This window comes from Neofelis nebulosa, chromosome 17, assembly GCF_028018385.1.
Source record: "Neofelis nebulosa isolate mNeoNeb1 chromosome 17, mNeoNeb1.pri, whole genome shotgun sequence".
Taxonomy (NCBI): Eukaryota; Metazoa; Chordata; class Mammalia; order Carnivora; family Felidae; genus Neofelis; species Neofelis nebulosa.
Window position 1 is genome coordinate 50,160,083 of NC_080798.1, and position 12,036 is coordinate 50,172,118.

The window sequence follows — 12,036 nt, forward strand, 5'->3', positions numbered from 1 at the left end:
AAAAAAAAAAAAAAAAAAAAGAAAGTCTTTCAGAGTCTTCTTTGACAAACAAAAAAGGAATTATTGAGGTGGGAGCACATCTTAAACTGACCTGAACTCTAGGAAGAGGAAAAAGGCCGAAGGGGGAAAATCTCCTGAATTCAGCAGCAGCCTGTGCTTATTTTCAGCCTGACTGTATACTGGTAAATAGGAACCCTGTTCAGGAGAGAGAAAGAGATCCGGAGAGAAGCTCCAGCAGAACAAAAACCAAACTGCCCAGGGACCTGGTGCTCCACCCACACAAGTGAGCCTCCCTCCCTCGGGCTCTGGGGGAGGGCCGACTTCAGAAAGGGCCCCAGAAATTCACACCCAGGCAGGTCAGCTCTATTCCCCAGGGCTTTCCATGTGGCCTTCACAGCGGAGTCAAGGGAAGGCCAGTGGGGCCCTCATCTTCGCCAGCCTCTTGTAGGACCAACTTTCATTTTTATTTTTGTAAGGACAAACTTTTAAAAGTAAAATGAATGAAACCATGTGAGGTCAAGATACAAAGACAGAAAGTTCAACGTAGAAAAAAGACCTTGCTGGGAAACAGGTGATGAGAAACACCGGAAACATTTCACAGACGCACAAGAAGCTCACATTGTAAACAGGATTAAGCTGCTACTGATTTCCCCCTATAACATCAGGGTTTCATTTTGCTCAGCCTGAGATCTCGCTCGATTTCAAACTGCCTGTGGTCCACTCGGTCTAGAAAAGCCTTCCGTTCGATGTACCTAGAAGAAAATATAAAATGTTTGTCAGAAGAATCCTGTAGGAGAACAATGCCTCCCCCACACTGTCCCATCCCCCCAGGTGTGAACGGTCCACCTGGCTGGCAGGATCACCGGTTATAGTGCATACAAACAAATGACCAAGTGACCACCCGCAACTCTCTTTGGAACATCCAAGCCACAGGCATTTGGTCTAAACAAGGACGCTTCTGGTTCAGATGTCGTTGAAAGTAAAATGAAAAAGAGAAAGCAACAATTCATCCACGGCTTGGCTGCTGGGGCAGTTTTGTAACAAGGTTTTAGGGATAGAACACAGGCTTAGTTGAGCAAGGTTCAGTGGGTAGCTCTGTTACACATTAGCTAAGCCACACTGGTCAAGGACTGAAGATCTCGAAGCCTCATTTTTCTCAATGGCAAAACAGTGATGCCGTGTTTCCTGGTCGTAGTGGTGTGCTGGGTTGGTGGGGGAGAGAGAGCTATGCATCCTGCCTGTGTATAGTACAGCAAAATGGGAAAAAAGGCGCAGCTGAAAATGGAAGGAACAGGGTCTTCGTGGAAACTACTTCCTGGGGCTGCGGTGAAGCTCAAGAGGGCACCCAAAGCACTCACTTTATGGGGATCCCACTGCCAGGGCACCTGGGTGGCTCAGGTGGTTGAGGGTCGGACTCTGGCTCAGGTCATGATCTCATGGTTCGTGAGTTCAAGCCTCTCATCTGGCTTGCTGCTGACAGTACAGAGCCCACTTCACATCCTCTGTCCCCCTGTGTTTCTGCCCATCCCTGCTTAGGCTCTCTCTCAAAAATAAAAATTAGTAATATAAACATTAAAAAAAAAAAAAAAAGGGATTCCACTGACTTCAGCCCCTGACTTCAGCCCCCTCCTTCCTTCCCTGCTTATCTCCGGTGCCCTCTGCCCAACTGGGTCCAGAAAGGCCTCCCTGAAGTGCCTCTAAGGGAAGGAGAGTGAGCGCAGCTGCCCACATACATACAGGGGCCCCTTAAAAGGTCAGTGCTGTGCGCCCTAATGGGGGCCAGGTTCGGCAGACACAGCTTCCCCACGTCTTCCCAGGCAGGCTGGGAAGGAGGTGCAAGGCAGAAGCCGGCAGCAGAGGAGGAGAGGCTGGCAGCTTAATGAGACAAGCTGCATTTTAATGCACTTTCGTGCCATAAAGTGGGTTGCGTCTCACCCAGGGGAGGGGGGGGTTCTGTGCTGCTAATTAATCTACTGAGAGAGCAAAACTGTCATTGAAAATGGGAGACATAATTGAATCTCTGCACTAATTTTTCTTTTGTTGCACTGTGTAAAATGTGCATCTGTCATTACAAGGTCATTGTGTTTAGGGTGAGAATGTTACCAGGTTCAGGAGCCCGTGTTCCTTTGCTGAGTTCAGGCCCTGCCTTCCCTCCTGCGGTCCATCCCATCTGCTTTCCAGCCTAAGGCTGTGGCCACCAGCCCGATGCCTTACTGCAGAGACGGAGGTGGCTCTGATTCAAACCCTGACTCTGCCACTTGCTGTATGACTCTGGGGAAACCACATAACTTTGCCAATTGTTTCCTAATCTGCCAAGAAAAGAAAGAAAAATGGATAATCATTCCTACTCTGAAGGGCTGCTGTGTGGACTGAATGAAACAGTGTACACATAACACCTAGCAGAGCAGGTGCTCAATAAAATGGCAGCTAATGTTGTCACCATCATTTTGGGAGGCCGGCTTCTACCAGGGTCCCGAGGACAAAGGATCCAAGAGGAGCAGTCAGCTCTTGATGGGTATTATCAGCGACTAGTAACTACCCACCTGGTTGGGGATCAGGAACTAAGCTGCTGTGTCTAAACCACCAACCAGAGGCCAGAATGGCTGGAAACAGCAGCAGAGCCTGCTCTTGGGTTTGATATAAGTCCTCAGGGTCAGGCCACCAGATTTAGTGAGTGAAATACAGGATGCCTGGTTAAATGTGAATTTCAGATTCCCTGACAGACAGGAAAGCCACAGACACCGTGGATCCCCTTTTGATAAAAGGGAGAAGACAGGGCAGACTGGTAGGGAAGCAGACATGCGACAGAACGAGCTCACCTGCTATCTATCACCAAGGGGCCCGTGACTCTCCAGAGGGGTCAGCTAACCAATATCGACTAAAGGGCTCTGCCACACCACAGCTATCATTACCCCTCACCTTACTCCACCCGCCCTGGGTTAAGATCAAGATGCGAATCCGTGTTTTGACAGCTCTAACTAAATGACCCTCGAAGTTCAGCAAAAAAAGGGGGTGAACCATAGTCAGAGAGGAATTTAGGGCATGTTGCAAGAGAGCCATCACCCGGTGCTACCTGTCAGAGAGTGCCTGGAGGCAAGGAAGGGGAAGTGCATGGCTTTGAGCATTTGTGGTCTTCTAGATTTTCCTTTAAAGAGGAAGTAATACTTAAATTAGGATGCTCACTGAGCACGAATGATGGCCTTGCAAGTTCCCAGAAGCTGTGCTAGGTCCAGCTGACCTTGACACGATCCAGTGAAGCCAAGCTGGGTGCTGTACAGGCAGTTGCAGGCAGAGTTCAGGTTTAGGGAAGGATTCAGGCAGCCACGAGGGGCACATGTGCAGAACACAACTGTATTCTCAAGGGCAACTCGGACAAAAGTCATCAAGGCAGGCCTGGCAACTGTATTTCCCCATTCACAGCCATCGGCAGCTACTAACAGGATCCAGCCGAGAGCCGGCCAGGAACAAAACTTCTATTGGACATGGACTCCCCCCACCTGCCAAAAGACAGGAAAGGTGCAGAGGATAAGAGCAGCTGTGATATTTACTAGGTATGTTTGACTTTGGGCAAGACGCTTGAATTCTGTGCCGTATTTTTCTTTTCTGTAAAGCAGGAATAAAAATGGCAATACCCCTGACAAAGCAGTGAGCCTGTGAGAAGTGCTTTGTAAACAATAAAACAAAAACAGCTGAGCACTGAGGGGTTCTTGCTTCCCACTTCTTTAAAAAAATTTTTATCTTTAATGTTTTATTTATTTTTGAGAGAGAGAGACAGAGTATGAGCGGGGGAGAGGCAGAGAGAGCAGGAGACAGAATCCACGAAGCAGGCTCCAGGCTCTGAGCTGTCAGCACAGAGCCCTACATAGGGCTCGAACCCGTGAACCACGGGATCATGACCTGAGCCAAAGTCAGACGCTTAACCGACTAAGCCACCCAGGCGCCCCGCTTGCTTCCCACTTCTGACTTAACTGTATCATTACAAAGCCTCAAAACCTGGGACAGCTGGAACAGGAACTAAGAGACCAAGAGCAAGGGGTTGGGGGGAAGGCCACCTCCTCCAAGGTGGTCCAGGTAGATGGCCTATTTAAATGGAGCCTCAAGAAATTTCAGGCACCTTAAGCAGGTTACAGTCTCAGAACAGAACCACCAGCTGACAAGTGCAATGGCACTTTTCTGGCCTGTGCCCAGCACTCCTGGGGGACCCAGCCTGACTGGGCCTAGTCCACTGGGATGCCAGGGGTGGGGCGGGGCCATCATCCTTTCCTGCTACTATTGCTCTATGTGGCCCATTTAAGAGGAAGCAGCTCCTTACTTTCATTAATAAAACATGCTAATAGCATCAAACCCTAAGGGATTCTCTAGCTTTTCCTTTCAGAACCAGGTTAGATACAACAGGCTCTGACACCTTTTTGATCTTTCAACCCAAATTATTCTTCTGGTACCAGCTGTTTGAGGTCCAGGCCAGCAAGGAGGGAGGGAAAAATGGCAGAAGGTAAGAGAAGGGTAGAAAGTGCTTCTAGGGAATATGTTCGTACCTACTCACTCCTTAGGTACCCACGCAGCAAAGGAAGGATGGCCCTCCACCCGCCCCAGAAATCAGAGGCCTTTGAGGGTGGGACGGCCCACTGGGCGGGCTGTCCCGGTCTTCCGCCAGTGAGAGGCCTCCTACCCACCAGTCAGGGAAAGAGCACAGGGAGGTGCCAGGACAGGTGAAGCAGGTACACGACCAAGGACATTTCCAGCCGCGTTACTGCTCTGTTCCAAGAGCGCCAGCGTTCAGTTCCCCAAGCAAGGATGCAGTGCGGCACAAACACGACAGGAAACGCGGGTCAGCTCAGGTCCCAACAGCAGGAGGCGGCGGCAGTGGAGGCAGGCTGAAGATAAAGCCCCGTGGTGGACGTAATAAGATATGCCCTTTTCTGCCGGAGAAATGCAACTAAAGAAGCAACCTGCCCAGGGCCGCACAAGCCTGCGTGCCCCCACCTCGCGCCACAGGGTGGAGGAGCGTGTGAGGCCCAGAGTGAAAGAATGGCCACATTTTAATGAAATATCTCCACTGCTTTCCTCCCATCTCACCAGGCTGTGCTGGTTCTGAAAGACGGACTCCTGGGGGTCCTGGAGGTAGAACGGAGAAAAAATGATTTTCTCTGGGCTCTCCTTCCTGTCTCTCCACGTCACAAATGCACCTGGTTTCCAATCATCGAACCCCCGACCTTCAGTTTGATCGCCAGCAGCAGCCAAGCCCAATGGGCCTGTTCTCATTCACTCTGTACGGATCCCTGCCCCAGGCCTGCCGGCCTCTGCCTCAGCTGACCGTGAACACTGTGGGGAACCCGTGTGATCGGGTTACCAGGCTGGCCCGGGAGTCCAGGGCTCAGAGCAAGAGCAGCGACTCTTTACTGTGCAGGTGACTGATCATCTTGGGTATAGGCATTTTAACCAACTGTGCGGCCTGGAAATGATGTCTGGGTGGAGACATCATTCTGATGTATCATGCCCTTCTTTTCCAGGTGGCTAATTCTAATTCCAAAACAAAGCCATGCTGTCTGGCGGCCGGCGGAATGGACATTTAGACAGCGAAATGGCTCAGCACCTGCCCTGGGCTAGATTCTCTTCTAGATGCTGGTGACGGGGTGGTGAACCTGCCCCTGCTGTTGGAGGCTCACTGTATATGGAACGACACGACAACATACTCAAACACGGTGATGTGACTGATGGTTCCCGGGGGGGAGTCTACTCTAGAGAGTGGCACTCGAGTGACAAGTAAGAGCCATTGTGGAGGAGGACCTGGAGGAGCCCTACAGAGGCTGGGCTGTCATGGGCAGGGGAGAGGGGATATGAGGTGGGCAAGGGAAAGCTCACGAAGGGCCTACAATGCCAGGGTAAGCTGAACCCTGACTGCAAGTGCTACTGGAGGGCTTCCAGCAGGGAAGAGAGGAAAAATGGCTCATACACAAAAATCCTTTTAGCTGCTATTGGGGAGAAAGGAGGGAAGGGTACAGACAGAGAAACAGGGAGCCCAGCAGACATCTGTGGCTTATGCTGGAATAGGGGCAGTGGGGCCGGATAAAGCGACGGACTGATGTATTTTACGAGACAATGGTCTATTGGACTTTCAGGAAGTGAGCAGAAAGCAGGAAGTCATCGAGGATGACTCCTAGGTTTTTCTTTTAATGGGAGGATCGATGGTGATGGTGCCGTTTTCTGAGAAGTCTGAGGAAGGAGTCTACGGAAGGAAGGCAAGTATTCGGTGTTGGATGTTAAATCTGATGTGTGTCTTGCACACGCAAACGGAGATGTCAACCCGACAGGTGATACGGGAGTCTGGAGCTCGGCGGAATGGTCAGGCAGGGGAGAGCTTTTCTGGGAGCCGTCGGCAGACAGTGGTACCTAAGCTGTGGAACTAGTGAGCTCTCCTGGGGGAGGTGGGGTGTGGGGCGAATGTGAGGACAGACGGCTGCCCGGCTCAGCGCTGGAACTTCCCAAGTTTAAAAGCCCAGAGAAGGAAGAGGCTAGCCAGGGGGACTGGGAGGAAATGCCACCGAGCTGTATCTGCCACCTCTGTGGAAAGCATTCCTGAAAGTTGGGCAGGGATACACCAGGAGGGAATTTGAAGGAGTAAGGCCCCTGATGGGGTGTGGTCAGTAATGGCAGATGGGAGAAAGAAGAGTGAGCAGAGGACTCACTATATTTATAAACACCTCAGCCATCTCCCCTTCAACTCGAGAGGTACACTGAAGAGTTTCTACTTTATAGGTGAAGAAATGGGCTAAAGCACATAGCAGGCTGGTAGTAGCGCGAGGATTTGAATTCAATTTCAATTCAGTTTTACCGTAAAATGTAAAACACACACTAAAGTGTACGAAACGGGCAAGGCAAACGAATCATCATCGAGCGAGCCCTCACGCGGCCACGGCCAGGTCAAGACTCGGAATGCTGGTGGCCTGGAGGAGGCCCCTGCGTCACTCGTCCACCAGCGCCAGCCCAGCCAGGTGCGAGCTTGCTTGCCTTTGAAGTTTCTGTTCCCCCGACATTATGGTCTAGTTGTGCCTAATTCTGAACTTGACAGAAGTAGACTTATAGTGTGAATTCTTTTGCGACTTGCTTCTTTCACAAGATGACTTAGTGGACAGCACTGCTTTTGCCTGTTTTTGACCTTTATATAAATGGAATCAAACTGCATGAACTTCTCTGCAATATTACGTTGCTGAAATTTATCCATGTTCATTCCAATTACTAAAGAGTACCCCAGTGGGGGCGCCTGGGTGGCTCAGTCGGTTAAGCGTCCGACTTCGGCTCAGGTCACGATCTCGCGGTCCGTGAGTTCGAGCCCCATGTCAGGCTCTGGGCTGATGGCTCGGAGCCTGGAGCCTGCTTCCGATTCTGTGTCTCCCTCTCTGACCCTCCCCCATTCATGCTCTGTCTCTCTCTGTCTCAAAAATAAATAAACGTTAAAAAAATAAATAAATAAAGAGTACCCCAGTGTGAGAACTGCTAAAGAAAACCTCAGGCCCAAAATGGTGTCACTTAGGTTAAGGCCCCAGGTCAGTAAACCCAGACTTAATACCTAACCTAACTGCAGTGTCAACCCCCTAGGAATGTAACCTTTAACCGGTCAGTCAGGAATTTTCTGGTTAGCACCAATAAGGTAATCTGTCACATGGGCCTTCTTTATCTGCCAAAGAAAGATGAGGTAATCCACCTATTAGAACCGTTTTGTCATCAAATGGAGGTGACCTCACCTGAAATAATCCTTTTTTGCTTATGACTTCCTTGTCCTGCCTTTAAAAACCCTTTCCTTTCTGTAGACCTCTACGCGGTAGACGGGAGGCTGCCCAATTGACGAGCCGTTTAATAAAGCCAATTCGACCGTCATACTTTGTCTACTGCATTATTGACAGATACCTGAGTTGCCTCCAGTTTGGGGATATTACGAAAGGTACTGTCCCTGCCATCTTCACACCTGTCTTTGGGGAACACACAACTGAATTTCTGCTGGGAACATGGCTGGTGTGGGGTTGCTGAGTTGCAAGAAGTGACCACGCTTCGGTGGTTAATGCCAAGAGGGACATTCAAACATGAGCTGTCGAATCTCCCAGATGCACTGAATGTTTTCATCGTTACGAGGAGACCTCCTCTTTGTTTCTGGAAATGCTCCTGTCTTAAAGTCTATCTTGTCTAGTAACAGTACAGCTCCATCAGCTTTCTTCTGGTTAGTGGCTACTTGATTTATCTTGTCTCCCATCTTTTTATTTTCACCAATTCTGCATCCCGCTGTTCTGATGTGTCTGTTTTAACCAGTAAATTAGTTGTTTTTTATTTTCTAATTCAATGTGCCAATCCCTGTCTCTTCACTGGAGTGTTTAGTTTATTGACATTTAATGAAATGTCAATGGAAGTAGCAGACACACATGTTAAAACAGACCTGGTCCTGTGCCTGCAGTTTCTCAAGGTACCTTGTTTCCTCACATGCATATTTTAAGATGGCAAAACTGCCTTTAAATAATTGGACAGTAATAACCCAAAATTGACCAAGCTAGCTTCACATTCTCTCAAATCTTTTTAAGGGGGAAGATGTGTTAGCATGTACTGAACTGGAGTTTCTATGAAAATATAAAAAGCATGACATAAGCTTTTAATCTCAATCCAATCTTATTTTAATCAAGAATGCAGAACAGAAATATTTTTATCACCAGTTATGATCTGAATTCTTGTATGAGATCAATTTAAATCTGGTACTTGTAAAAAGGTCACAGTCTTCTAAGTATATACGGCAGAGGCCAATCATAGGTGCCTCGTTTGAGATGTTATCAAATAGGACTTTTCCCCTTCTTGGTTTCAGCAAAGATCACCTTTATTCCAGGGATATACCTCTTGGGATTCTGCACACATTCCCTCAGAGATTCCCTCCCCTTGAATCCTTGCTGTTGCTGGCACCTGTGAAGAAGAATTGGGGGCCTGAGCTGCCTCTGCCCAAGCAGACCTACAGGTCTGGTTCTTATGCTCCTTCCTTTTTCAGGAGAAATCTTTCCCTTCTCGACATTCCCTGTTTTGAAGTTGGCTCTCTAGTTTCGTGTGTGCTGGAAAGGCTCACCCAGCAGCTGGCTATCTTGCTCTCATCTCTAGAATTTTGATGTTATGGTCTCGTGATTCTCAACCCTGGCTGTGTATCAGAAGCACCTGAGGAGTGAGTTAAAGATACAGATACCTTTGACTCCTGATTCAGCAGCTCTGTATGGGGGTGGTGCCCTTGTCACCTCAACTCTGGAAACCACCCCCAGAGCATCCTCACGCTTAACCAAGGTGAGACCCTGGAGCTATAGCATGTTCCCTGGACTAGGGGTTGAGCCCCTTTACTACAACTACAAGAGCTAGGAAAGGCAGGTGAGGGGAGGTGTGCGGGTGGGCACTAGAGAGGGAAGGTGAGAACAGCCACAGGCAGGGCAAAGAAGTCATCAGATCTGCACCGGAAAAACAGAATCAGATCAGCAGAATCAAATGGGGCAGGGGGGCGGGGAGGATCTCAGAGAAGGAGGGAAAGCAGAGCACCTAAGAGCTGCATGCTATTAGTAGTTCCCTAACCCAGTTACGTGATTTTCCATTGCCTGAAAAGTCCTCATTGGGCAGATGTCCTTTTAATCTTGTTTTCTCTTCCAGTCTACATTTTATTAACTCTCCCTTATCTTCAACCACTCCTTACTTTTATAAGACCTCTATTAACTTCAGCAGAACGAACATTGTCCGACCCATACAATCAATATTCAGAGGAGCAATAAAGTTGCACACACTGGCAGATCCCTTGCTGCCTTAGATCAGAAGGCAAATGTGGCGAAGAGGAAAGATCTGTGAGTTACCAGAGCTAAAAAGGCGGGGAGGTCTGGGGCGAGGTCAGAGGCCTTCTCTAGATAACACAGATTCCTGCCCGTGCTGTATTCTGGGCCTTCCCCTTGGGGTGCTTGGGTGGCTCAGTCAGTTGGGTGTCCGCCTTCAGCTCAGGTTATGACCTCACGGTTGGTGAGTTCGAGCCCCAAGTCAGGCTCTGCACTGACAACTGACAGCTCAGAGACTGGAGCCCACTTTGGATTCTGTGTCTCCCTCCCTCTTTCTCTACCATCCCCTGCTTGTGCTCGCTCTCACTTTCTCTCTCTCTCTCTCAAAAATAAATAAATAAATAAATGTATCCTGGGCCTTCTCCAGGAGGCTTCGGCACTTCTGCCTCTGTCCTGGGGCATTCTGTCTTTGACAGACTGACTTAGAAGCCTGATGGTTAAATGAGCTCATGAAATCACTTAACAAAAAAATGTTTGAACATACTGATCAGCTTCCAGGTTCATTCAAATAATCTTGAGGCCTGATTTAGAAATGTGACCCCCTCCCAATAACCCCCTTACCTGTCCTTATTATAACTTAACTCACAAATAACCTGAATGACTACCCCATAATGCATCCTTTTACGTGACAGGGGCTCTGCAAAGGGTTTTAGGTACTTCATGTGTGTGATGTGTATGTTACACATGTGTTACATGCGTTATCTCATGAGATCCTCACAGTCACCCTGAGTGTGGTATCATGACCCCAATTAACAAGCAAAGGAGCTGAGCCTCAGAAACGCCCAGTATGCTGCAGGGAGAGCCCTTCCTGATGAGGGGGGTGGTGAGGACCCAGAGCTGTCTGACAGCCACATAACACTTCCTTTCACTGTTAGGGGGGCAGGGAGTGATGACCTTGAGCCATGGACCCTGTTCTGTAGCAACTCTGTTTTTTACTCCTTCTGAGATTCCTAAGTATTCACCGAACACCATCTGTTTTGATAATTCCTCAATACAGAGCCTACGGATGCCCTCTCCGTATTCCACAGTGAAGACGCGGGTGCAAGTGACAGCCTGGGTGCTGTGTGAGGGCCGGTGTGTCGTACAGGTTGAAGCCCCAGCCTGGGCCATAGTGACACGGGCAAAACCAATCCCGCGATAAGGCAATGACATCTGGGCACTCTGTTGCCTCAGCTCCTGAAGCACTGGGCTGGTCTGGCTTCTCAGAAGGCCAAACCATTCCGATCAGGCCAAGGCTGACACGGCCAGCCAGATCTGACCATGTGACCAAACCAGGGGACTTAGAGTTCACGGGAGCAGTCATTCAGGGAGCTCAGCTGGGCAGCTGGGCCGGTGTGACTGGCCCCCAGAGGAGGGCTGCTCTCGTGTCCCCTCCCCCGCTGCCCCTCAGTGTGCTGCTCACCCAGAGGGTCTGCTCCGTATTAGAACAGAGCCTCACCGACAAGCCAAAGTGCTCCCATTTTTTGTTTCACTACGAAAAGTGCCTGCCTGCTTACACTGGGCAGCCTGGCTATAATGAATTATTTCCGAGTGTTCAGCATTTTCAGAGGAACGGAATCTACTACTCCTTACCCTTCCTTCCCTCGATTATGGATGGCTAGTTCTTCACCAATGCCCTCCTCCTCCTTGAAGCTCTCCCAGTCCAACTTGGACTTCTCTAGGGTGCTCATCTTCTGCTTCTTAGCTCCAATTTTCCCCAAAAGGCTGGTCATGCCACTTGATCTTTTTAACCTAGGGAAAGCGAAAAAACGAAATGTGTAAACATGTAAGAACAATCATCTCTTGATTCATGGTTTTTCTGATTGTTGCAGGGCTCCCTAGATTTGAGCTTTTTATCTTAATGGAAACCTTTTTTTTGTGTTTAGAGTACTTCCTGTCTGGTGTAGAGAACACTTTAAGTAGACCAGAATTCGAATGTACTTTTCCTGCTGAACATCTCTGATGGCTCTAAGGACCTAGGACTAGGAAATCCTAAAGACCTCTGTTTGCTCTGTAGGACAGGTCTCTACTTGCAGAGAGGGAGACGCGCCGCATGATTCAGACACGGCTCTGGAGTCACATGCCTGTGTAGATATTCTGGCTCGGTGTGACCTGAGCCTACTTAACCGCATCTGCCCTGGTTTCCTATAACCTACCAGGTGAATAGTTATTCACAGGGCTGTAGTGTATCTTGGAGGTAAAGTGCTTTAAAATAGCACTGGGCACA

At 49.1% G+C, this 12,036-nt stretch overlaps 1 protein-coding gene across 3 annotated transcripts in view; it reads right to left on the bottom strand.

Moving 5' to 3' along the window:
* Positions 1–442: 442 nt before the first annotated feature.
* The window catches only part of CFDP1 (craniofacial development protein 1), a 127,178-nt gene continuing 115,584 nt past the window's right edge, over positions 443–12,036 (bottom strand). For 2 of the 3 annotated variants that reach the window (XM_058707163.1, XM_058707164.1), the window contains 2 exons: positions 11,403–11,561; positions 443–752 (listed from right to left, as the gene is read on the bottom strand). In XM_058707163.1, coding sequence (XP_058563146.1) covers positions 662–752; positions 11,403–11,561 — 250 coding nt within the window. In that variant the 3' untranslated portion in view covers positions 443–661. The remainder of the gene's footprint in view (positions 753–11,402; positions 11,562–12,036) is intronic. The other variant, XM_058707165.1, reaches the window with a different exon arrangement.